General features: G+C 43.0%; 1 protein-coding gene across 1 annotated transcript; it reads left to right on the top strand.

Moving 5' to 3' along the window:
• Positions 1-249: 249 nt before the first annotated feature.
• LOC310867099 (uncharacterized protein) lies at positions 250-9,918 on the top strand. The gene is made up of 6 exons (XM_083776898.1): positions 250-278; positions 7,344-7,504; positions 7,594-7,814; positions 8,243-8,390; positions 8,902-9,008; positions 9,648-9,918. Exons 3-6 carry the CDS (start codon positions 7,603-7,605, stop codon positions 9,823-9,825), a joined length of 645 nt encoding a protein of 214 aa, XP_083633024.1. The 5' UTR covers positions 250-278; positions 7,344-7,504; positions 7,594-7,602; the 3' UTR covers positions 9,826-9,918.
• Positions 9,919-11,688: the final 1,770 nt, after the last annotated feature.

Here is an 11,688-nt window from a genome sequence, read left to right as displayed (position 1 = left end):
ACCCGCGCACAAGCACACACACACACACACACACACACACACACACACAATTTTCATACGTTCTATTTCATGGAAATTCAAGCTTAGTTTACTGGATAGTGAAAGTTAGAAGAGGGGAGAGAGAGAGAAAGAGAGAGAGAGAGAGAAAGAGAGAGAGAGAGAGAGAAGGAAGAGGAAGTCCTACTATTGTAAGTAACATTGTTTTCATGAAGTTGTGAGTCAGATCTGATTCATGTGGATTTGAAAGAGTCGTGTTGTCAAGATTATACCCAGAAACTGTAAGTTAAATGTATACCACCTTATTCTTAAAGCTGTTGGTTTGACTTGTAGTATTTGTTTATTATGAACATATGTTTTGCAAAAATGTTCATGTCGCAGATACTGTATGGTATGAGCTGATTTGTGAAATCATGTTTCCACTCGTCCTTACTTAACCCCTTACTTCCTACCATCAGACCAAGAACAGTGTTTTTTTTGTACTGTATATCTCAAAGGTGGTTTGGTTTGAGTGACTATGACAGGTCTGATACATATTTTTTGAGTGGTGCAACCACTCCTACAACCAGCAATGTCCGTGTACACCCATGCAGGTCGATTTTGAAGGTGCGGTTTACCAGGTCGTGATACATAAATCGGCCTCGCTCTGCGCACATTCGTATTATGAAAGGCATATCGGCCCGTGTTGAACGCACTCGGCCCGTGTTGAACGCACACACATTTGGCATACCGCGTCCCTGAATATTTTAGCATTGTGGGAGTGTCCATATGTTAATTATTCTCGCTTTGCGCAATTTGCTATTAAGCCCCTTGACCTAAAGACACTCAGCGCATAACGATTAGACGTGGGTCTGACCACCTCATAAACGCAAAAAGCACTGTTTGATTTGACACTTGAGCGGCTCTGGGAGACTGGTAGAGTGTTGCCATGTCTGTTTATTAAAAGCGGCTTATTTTTCTGTAAAGTTGCTTTCTGTGTGATTGCTTTTCTTGTTTCTAAAGTGGTTATTTGGGCTTTTCTCCTAATGTTGTTTAAACCAGTGCAAAACAAGCACATTCCCATGTCAAGGATCCCCAGATGAATGCATTTGCCCAACTAAGGACAGCTAATCCAAAAATTAAATAAAAAGATTACTTTTGAAAATAGCAGATCTATACCAGCTCACAATGCATCACATTCATTCATTAAAACTATGAACTCTGACTGCAGGGGGATATATAATGATCATTATAACAATGTGCAAGAACATATTTAAAAAGAAGGAAGAACTTTATATTTGTGGACAATCAAAATATGTTTTTTTATTTTAATGTGGTGTCATTCAAATTAATCTGGATATGGCAGACTCACTATTTAGAAAATAAAAACATGGCACTTCATTTAAAATAGGTTACAGACCCCTGTTATATGCGCTTATTTTTATAGACCCATTTACTTGTTTCTATGAGACATGGCAGTTTTGCGTCTATTTTAAAAAAATGTTGAGATTAGAAACGGCCATAATTCTTTCATTTCTCAACCTTAAAAATAAATAAAAACATCTCCATAATCCGTGGGAGATGTGCTTTCATATGCTGTATCACACCCGATTCAAGTCTTCTTCAATAAAATGCTACGAGCGAACTCAGCGAAGACCATACCATCGGGGCCACAGCATTACAGCACGCATTCAACTCATTCCTTGACTTGAATGAAATAAAATATAATAAACGTTATTTTACTGGTGTTTTTCAATAGAAACAAATAAAGAGCGTGTGTAGGCTACTGTGTGCAAGTGCAACAGTGCATATACATGCATGCACTAGGCTATATTTCTTCCGTGTCGGGATGGTGATTGAGCTCTTCAAGTTCACAGCCCGTTTGGTCTTTCATAAAAAAACGTTGATATTAGCCTATAAACACTCATGGTTCTCTCATTTCTCAACCGTTTTATTAAATGTAAAAATCTCCATATTCCTTATGAATCTTGCTTTCATTCGCTGTATGGTACATGGTTCTATCGTTATCGAATTAATTAATTACGCATGGATTGGCAATTTGCCAATATGCTGCTATCTACTCGCAATTCCATTCCGATCTGAAAGGTGGGTCTGTTCTTTTGAGGCATAAAGGTGACAGCATGCAGTGCAATAGGAATAATTAACCCAAATGTGACAAAGGCATGTCATGTCTTCTATGGTGCCAGCCTGAAGAAATGTCATACCACGACCCCCAAAGTGCGCATTCCGTATGTGACATCAGCTGACTGGTAAAGAGAATAGTACGGACATGTTGATTGGGTACGTCTCAAACACGCCTTAAACACACCCATGACTAATTCAAGGCCGTTTTGCGCACTCTGCGGGGTGTCAAAAGCGCTTCTTAACATGCCCAAAATTGCAATATGACATACTACACGCCCCCAGATCATAATACTGTAATTAGATTAGTAATATAGAAGTAAGTAACATAGAAGTCCTAAATCGACCCCATGGAGTCATGAGCACCAGTATTAGCCTGGCTAATAAGGTACCAGTAGGGTGCGCCAGAAACAGAGAGAGGGATAGTGCTGCAATGTTGCCTGCTAATGAGAGAGAGAGAGAGAGAGAGAGAGGGGGGGGGGGGGGGGGAGGTGTGGGGGGGGGGGGGTTGTGATTTTCAATTCAAGTACAACTTCAAAAGACCAGTAAGACGCCTGGGTGGCGACCTTGCCCTAAAGGGTGAGGTCGTGTGTACTGGCCATATATGGAGCGTGTCTTGAGTGTACAGGGTTTGATGAGGTCAGATCAACATATGGAATGTCAGAACAGGTCAGCTCCATATATGGAGATCTAAGGGTGGCAGTGTATTGTTGCCATATACCTGCGGCTGCACTAACTTTGGGGCTTGGTGAATGGACAGGTAGGCCTATCACTGTGAGTGACGTGACAAATAGAGTGACAACAATGTATGGGGATTGTGAGTGACGTGACGTGACGTGACGTGACGTGACAAAAAGCACAAGGTTTCATAGTTAACTGCGACCTTCGTCCCTAAACCTTAACAATTACACACAGGGTGGAAAGGTTTTTTCATGTAGGCCTACTACAATTGTAACGGTTTGATAATTAAATGTAACTGTTACTCTTTTTTATATTATGGGATATTGACTGATCTCCTTTTGACACAACTGATTTAAATGACAGGAATAGCTTAATAGACAATAGACACACAGCAAACACACTCATGAGAACACAGCGAAGTTGTGATGAAGTAATGTGGCTCTTTATCCAACCAAATGAAATAATAATGATAATAATAATAATACAGACAGGTGTAAACACTAAACGCCCACAACATCAAATTAATGAGCTGAAAGTTATGAATCCGTTTGAACCGAATGTCCGCGATTCGCGCACGCACGTAGGCCTACGCCCGCTAAATAGTTTATTAGGTCTGTAATAAAAGAGTAATTAAAGTCCGCGTCTCGTGCACGCCCGCACGCTCCTATATTGTTCCTTATCGCTCCGTAAATCCAAACGGCTCCAACCGTCCCAGAAAGAGGGAAAACCGAAATGTCACTCCAAAAAGTTATCCAAAAAGGAAAAGGGATCCCCAGAAGCGATATAATCCAAACGTAATGATTCCAACGGCAAACAACAACAGTGGATCCTCGCGGGGTGTAAAAGAAAATATAAACGGTCTCACCCAGTCTCTTCTGTGTTGCAGTATAGTGTGCTGCAGTGTGGCCTTAGCTATTTTCCACCTATATCGTTCGAGCAGAGTTTATTATTTAATAAATAATTGATCAAACTGATCCAGGTCTCCCGTGGACCAACGCCTCTTTGGTCGTGCGTCAGACAGCCTCGGACCCGTCAATCAAAACAATCCCCTCAAATCATAACATAGGCTTTCAAAACACGCCTTAAACAAAATAAAACATCTTAGGGCCTTACCCTTAAAGGATGGCGTTAATTAAGGACCATTATTACATATATCTGACATACACTTTTAAATGCCATAAATAAAATAAATCCTTTTCTTAACATGTGTGGCAGCGCTATACACAATGAATAAATACTTAAGAAAGTAATGTCATGTATTGACATTTTTATTCAAGCAAAAGTACAGATGTATTGTCATCAAAATGTAGCCTACTTAACATATAGGCCTAAGTAGCCGACTAATTCTGCAGAATGTCTCATTTAACGTTTTATTTATTTATTTTTGTCAAACATCTTTCAAACATAGCCGATCTACAAGCTCACAATGTGAACTCTATAAGTAACTCAGTAAATACATTTGCCTCTGATCTAGTGGAGTAGAAGTGTAAAATATTGAAGTGCCTCAAAATGGTATTCAGTACTTGAGTAAATGTACTTACTTTCAAACAATGATTACACAACAACCTTACATTTCTAAAACGGAACCTTTCTTCAGTTAAATACATAATACAATAAATGTATTGAACACCTTTTTCTTTGTCCACCCACAGCTATTCTGAAGCAAAGAAATGGATCCGGTACCACAGAGCATGAACAATGATCTCCGATGGGTTCCACCAGGGACCACATCTGCCCCAACAGAAACACATCCCATAATACAGCTCATTATGAGTGGCGACCTCAACAAGTTCAAGAAATCAATCCGAGGCAAAGACATCAATGGCCTTTACCCATGCAAAGAGCTCAACAGTCATATATGTCCTTTAAGTGCTGCTGTGGCATTTCACAAGGAGGACATTTTTGCATTCCTTCTGAAAGAGCGTGGAAGCCCAGATCACTTATCCACGAAAAACTGGACCCCTCTGCATTATGCCTCTTATTACAAAACACCACTTGATTTTGTGCACAAACTGATTAAAGCAGGAGCAAATCCAAATGTCATGGCAAATGCTCCCCGCGCTATGACACCAGTTCAGGTTGCTGCCATCAGTAAGAGAGGTGATATTGTGAAAGTCCTAGTCAAAGCTGGAGGGATTATAACACCAATCTCTAATGAACATCCTGCTCATGGTTTTTTCAATTTACAAATATCTGACATGATGCATGAGCTTTCATTGAGCGACGGTGACTATTATTCTAAAATAAAACCTTTTATAGATCTGGATATTGCTGTGAAACAGAAAACACCAGCAGAAGTTTTCAGCATGTTTGATCGTTACATGCTGGAGGAGAATCCTCATAGCCATCTGACCGTCATTGACCTGTTCATTAATTTTACCGGACCACTAGGAGAAGAGTATTATCAGAGAAGTATTAAGTGGTTGAAGGACAATGATAAGATGAACTTCTACATTGAGAATGCAGGCAAGATTCTTTCAATGGTCGATGTACCCATAGATGTACACTTATTTCTTATAAATGTATCTCTACATGTTGTTTGCGCAATGACAAAGATACCCAGTGAGGTATCACTGTCTATGATCCCGAAGCTGCTGAAACTCCTTTCCACAATTACTCAATTTCCTGAAAAACAGTATGATGTTCTGAGGCTACTATATTTGATCGCACAAAAAACTAAAGTTAAAGATGACTGGAATCAGAACCTCATGGTTACATTGGTGACAACGATTGTTCCTTTTGTAAAGAAAGAGCACCCCCCTGACGTGAGAATGTGTACATATGGCATACTGGCAAACGTGCTTCCATGTGAACATGCCACTGACATCTTTGCATCAGTGGGAATAGATCACGTGCCTGAGGATATAATTGCATATGCAGAATTGAACATGAATGACGAACTGAAAGAAGAGCTAACAGAACTTCACAAGTGGCTAAACAAGGCAAGTTCAGAGCGTGATGTTTCCACAACTGCCAACACAGAGCTGTCAGGAACCAAAAAGAAGAAGAGAAGGATAAAAAAAATAAAGCAAGAGGAGCTGAAAGATGAGGTTCATGTTGATGCAGATAAGCCAACAACGGTTCCTATTGAGGAATCTGGTCTGACTGAAAGTTCACATGTGCAACCTATCCACCCCGTAGCCAGTGTGTCAACAACACCACAACCTATCCACCCCGTAGCCAGTGTGTCACCACAACCACAACCTATCCACCCCGTAGCCAGTGTGTCACCAAAACCACAACCTATCCACCCCGTAGCCAGTGTGTCACCAAAACCACAACCTATCCACCCCGTAGCCAGTGTGTCACCAAAACCACAACCTATCCACCCCGTAGCCAGTGTGTCATCAAAACCACAACCTATCCACCCCGTAGCCAGTGTGTCACCACAACCACAACCTATCCACCCCGTAGCCAGTGTGTCACCAAAACCACAACCTATCCACCCCGTAGCCAGTGTGTCACCACAACCACAACCTATCCACCCCGTAGCCAGTGTGTCACCAAAACCTCAACCTATCCACCCCGTGGCCAGTGTGTCACCAACACCACAACCTATCCACCCCGTAGCCAGTGTGTCACCACAACCTCAACCTATCCACCCCGTGGCCAGTGTGTCACCAACACCACAACCTATCCACCCCGTAGCCAGTGTGTCACCAACACCACAACCTATCCACCCCATAGCCAGTGTGTCACCACAACCACAACCTATCCACCCCGTAGCCAGTGTGTCACCAAAACCACAACCTATCCACCCCGTAGCCAGTGTGTCACCAACACCACAACCTATCCACCCCGTAGCCAGTGTGTCACCAACACCACAACCTATCCACCCCGTAGCCAGTGTGTCACCACAACCACAACCTATCCACCCCGTAGCCAGTGTGTCATCAAAACCACGGAAATGGCACCCAATCAGTCAAAGATGGAAGCAACAGTTAAATAAGCTTGCAGACATAGATGAAAGTAAAGTGATCAAAGTTGGAAGTCTTGTGTTTGTGAAAGATAATGAATTCCGCATTGCAAAGGGAAGTGATGGAACTGAGGTCTTCTTGGGGTTAAGAAATGATGGCACTGAAGTTGCAGTTAAGAGAATGCCCATATCCAACTGCGGTGTGCTAAAGAATGAGGAAGGATTTTTACGTCTTCCAGAGCTTGATGATCCTTCGATTGTACGATATGTCGACTTTGCAGAGGATGAGGACTTTGGATACCTTGCTCTTCAGTTATGTGAATACACACTGGAAGAATACATTACAAAAACAAAAAGAATACAAAAAGAATACAAAAACTTCACTGAAGACAGCCTTGGCGAAATGAAGGGTCTTGCAAAGCAGGTTCTCAATAGCTTAAATGTTCTTCATTGTCATCAAATTCTCCACCGGGATATCAAGCCCCAGAATGTCTTGATTGGTATGATACAGAATAAATTAAGAGCATAGCCTATACAGTTTCAGAGAATGAAACAACATACAATTCATGTAATTTCCATCAATAGTAAACACTGTTTATTGCATTGATCTACCCAATTTGCTTTATAGATGTTAAAAATAAAGCAAGATTAGCAGATTTTGGAATAAGCAGACGATTGCAGGAAGGACGAACAACCCTCCACACAATCAATGCAGGAACGAGATGCTGGAAGGCAAAGGAGACGATAGATGCTCACAGTGATGTTGCTAAAAGAAGTGCTGATATCCAGGTTAATAAAAAGGAAAATCTGACTGAGAACAATTAAATAAATGAGAACAATATAAATTATGCAATTAATTTCCATGCTCCTTTTGTCAGGTGGCTGGGATGTTGATGTATTACATCCTATCCGGAGGACACCATCCCTTCGGTGATGACGTTAGATGTGAAATCAACATATACGATGGAATCTACAACCTGGATCACGTTCAGGATGTGGTTGCCAAGGATCTCATCGAGAGGATGATCCATGCAGACCCAAAGAAAAGACCTAAAGTGGAGGAATGCTTGGCTCATCCCTACTTCTGGACAAACAAAACGTACTAGAAATAAGTACACATTACACATACAGTAATAGTAGTAGTAGTAGTAGCTTTAATCAATACTTCATATCATGGCATAATCACAACCACAGCTCATTTTATTATCTTAAGCTCTATTAAATAAATAGCACATCTACAAGCTCACAACGGGTCACAACAGGTTTGGAGCTTGTAGATCAGCTAATTTGGCTATTGATTATTGTTTTCTGCCAATAATATCATGCCCCAAACATGGTTTTAAAGTAAACCTTTTGATCCAACAGTAAGTTTTCTACCAACATGATGTTTTCGTTGTTGTTTTTGTTTGATATTTTCTTACATATCCTACCCATAATTTATATCATGCCCAAAACATGAATGCCAGTTTTAAAGTAAACCTTTTGATTTATTTTTCTCAATATGTTTGTTTTTGTAAATTCTTCCAGGAGAATTGATTTCCTGCAAAAGGTTGCGAATGAGAAGGAAATCGACAAGCACTATGAAAACCCTGAGCGCCACAACGTCATGGCTGTGTGGAACCAGTGTGCTGAGGAGGGACTGTTCAGCACATGGAAACACACCATGAAACACAAGGTGACTAAATAATGTATATACTATACACATACGTATATGTCCATTACAATTTAGGCATTTATCAGATGCTCTTAATCCAGAGCGACATACTTAAACAATTTTACACGAGAGGATGTGGTTTAACGTGATTATTGCCACGACAGCTGCGGTCAGGAACGAGACGTAGTCGAGTTCCGCAAGCATCACTGAAGTTGTTCAAGGTTGTCGAAGCTAGGGCAAGTGCTACAGTCTGAAGAGGTGTGTTTTCAGACTAAATCATATGTATACTGTAGTCTATTAGACTAAATCATGTAGGGTTCAGGTGTGTCCATTAGAGACTAAATCATGTAGGGTTCAGGTGTGTCCATTAGAGACTAAATCATGTGGGGTTCAGGTGTGTCCATTAGAGACTAAATCATGTGGGGTTCAGGTGTGTCCATTAGAGACTAAATCATGTGAGGTTCAGGTGTGTGTATGTGTGTGTTTATTAGACAACAGGTCCGTTTCATGTTGAAGTTGTGTGTTTTTCCAGTTGCCACAGGAGGTGTTTGAGGAGATGGACAACAGGAGGAAGAGGTTTCCCTACCATGATGATGCGTTTGGACTGCTGCGCTTCATACGCAATCTCCATCAGCACCAGTACGTTGAATTTGACATTTTTGTGCTAATTTGCTTATTTCCATTGAAATAAGTAGTAGTGCCGCTTGGGATACTATTTACATTATTATTATTATTATTATTATTTCTTTTTGCGGCTTACGCCTTTTATTGATTTTTTAAGGGACAGATAGTAGGCTGACAGGAAACGGGAGAGAGATGGGGGGATGACATGCGGTAAAGGCCGTGTCGGGTTCGGGAGTCGAACCCGCGGCACACCGCGACTGGATCACCAGTCCGGTGCCCAGACCGTTACGCTACGGCCTGGGCCCTATTTACATTATTATTTAAAAATGTGTGCCATGGAAATAAGCGAATTAGGACAACACCCCATTCAATTCAATGCAATGCGATTCATTGAGGGCTTATGGTAGAGGAAATCACCAATAATGCGCTTTAGCACAAAATAACCTGGACCTCTTTGGTGGGGACGTAACAACTACAAATGAAGGGAGCAGACTGAATTGCATGGTGTCCCCCTTCATGTCATGACTATGAATTGATTGCACATAGGGCCTAAATGGAAACAAGCCGCAAGGACTTCTTATTGGTGCTGTGCCTTTTGAACTGAGTGTATATATGGCGTATATATGGCTGTACTCTGTTTCTGTGTGTTTACAGTGCTGAGGCTGCTGCTGACATTGACCTGATGGAGATGTTTCCTGCTCTCATCGTAAGTGTCTACAAGTTCACTCTGATCCAAGGCTGGAACACACGGATCACCCTGGAAGACTTCTATCCAGCAAAGTCCACAAATCACGGCCTGGACGACACCCTGGGCAAACTCTCCCTGTCGTAACTTAACGGGTTGACCAAAAGGTAGATCGCGATCTACCAGACCAGTAGATCACAAAGGCTGTGCAGGTAGAACACATGACATTCCACAAAATATATAAGAGACAGCGAAATCCATTCACGGCGGACGACCTAGGATGTGACTGAATCATTTTGCGTCGTGGCTTATTATTTTCCGTTGTTGGCTATATTCGAGTACGTCATGGCGTAAATATCAATTCGTCCCGACGGTTCAATAATTCGCCCCAGCGCTTTATTTTCGTCGTGGCTATGTCTGATTGCGTCGCCGTTTGCGACTTATTTCATAATACGTCGCGGCTGTTTGATAAGAATCCGCCTGGGCGGTGTATTTTTCGTCTGCGTATTACAACTCGCCGTGCCGTATTAATACGTCGAAAGGGTGCATGCTGCGCACGTGTGGCAGCGCACCACCCGGTCCGGTTCCGTGGAGGGATGGGCCGACCCTCGTCCGTGAACCCCTGGGGGGGTGTGGGGGTCCCTGGGGGACCCTTGGGGGATCACGGAGGTCCGCATAGGAGCGACGAGAGTGAGTGAGTGAGTGTGTGTGTGTGTGTGTGTGTGTGTGTGTGTGTGAGTGAGTAAGGTTGGGCGATATGCCAAATCTTTTCAACCGCCCATCGTCTGACAAATATTCGCCGATTAACGATGTATTCGTGTCATAAAAGTAAAGTGAGAACAGCTCACTGCAGGTCGCAAAAAAGACAGATCTACAAGCTCTCAAGGCGCCGCGTCCTGCCTGTTTTTGCAGCTCCGTTCGCTAGGCGTTGAGAGCTTGTAGATCAGTCTGTTTCTGCAGACTGCAGCGCAGCCAGGGTAACTTGCTCCCTTGCCTCCCCGCACCGGCGGTCCGTCGGAGGCTCGGAGCGGAGCAGCGGAGCCCACAAGCTGCTGCGGCCGGGCTGCTGCTGATCTACAAGCTCTCAAGGCTCTCTTTTTGCAGCGCTGGTGTCGGCGTTCGTTCACGTTGTCAATAAAAATAACTTAGATTACAGGCGGATATGAAGTTCAATCAGTGGGTTGCAGCACAAGTAGGGGCTACACGCTAAGCTAACGCTAAGCTAACGAACGATCCCCGAGCCTATACACTAACACTAGTAGACAGTTTTTTTATTTCCCCCCCCCCCCGACTTCACGGGTGAGGCATTGGGATTGTGATGAGACACGAGACAGCAGTGTGCATTCTGTTGTGACTGTATATTATTAAACTGCATGGGTCTGGACTCCGGAGCTTAAACAACATGTAGGCTACAGCCTCCCTCAGCTCCCAGGCTGAGGGCTCCCAGCCTTTACTCTGGCTGGCGGCTGCCGTAAGTGCCGTGCCCCGGTGCCCGATGCTGCTGAGTGCGGGGACTGTGGGAGCATACATTATAACGGGAGGAGGTGATTTCCACCCGGCCGCTGTTACTACTTTGCCTGGGCCAAATTGATTCACATGTTGCTCACACTTTACAGGTTAATTGGGCTAAATCGTCCCGAGAAATCGCCTAATAAAAATATTCGGCGATTGGATTCGTATATTCGCGATTGACGATGTATTCGTATCGTCACCCAACCCTATGAGTGAGTGAGTGAGTGTGTGAGCAACCTATACAGCATATATGTCAAACTCAAGGCCCGGGGGCCAAATCAGGCTCGTGAATGAATTATCTTTGGCCCGCGGGATGATATTTAATTAGTATTAGAACTGGCCCTATGGTATATTGCACGGACCACTTTAATACTACAAGTCCCACAATGCACTGCGAGTGCATTGTCACACGTGTATCGAGGGCCCGCAAGCGCAAGCATGCGTCTTCTCTTCACTATTGATCAGCAGTGAAAGTATATCACTTGTGGTCAAATTTCA

The sequence above is a fragment of the Protomyctophum parallelum genome (genome assembly GCF_964188405.1).
Source record: "Protomyctophum parallelum genome assembly, chromosome: 11".
NCBI classification, from domain to species: domain Eukaryota; kingdom Metazoa; phylum Chordata; class Actinopteri; order Myctophiformes; family Myctophidae; genus Protomyctophum; species Protomyctophum parallelum.
Note: the sequence above shows the minus strand (reverse complement) of the source record. Positions and strands in the feature narration are given on the sequence as shown.

Excerpts from the sequence above, each read along its gene's own strand:
- LOC310867099 (XM_083776898.1), top strand. The coding sequence starts at position 7,603 with ATGTTGATGTATTACATCCTATCCGGAGGACACCATCCCTTCGGTGAT. Across the intron at positions 7,815-8,242 it reads TACTTCTGGACAAACAAAAC|GAGAATTGATTTCCTGCAAA; the intron begins GTACTAGAAATA and ends AAATTCTTCCAG. Across the intron at positions 8,391-8,901 it reads AACACACCATGAAACACAAG|TTGCCACAGGAGGTGTTTGA; the intron begins GTGACTAAATAA and ends GTGTTTTTCCAG.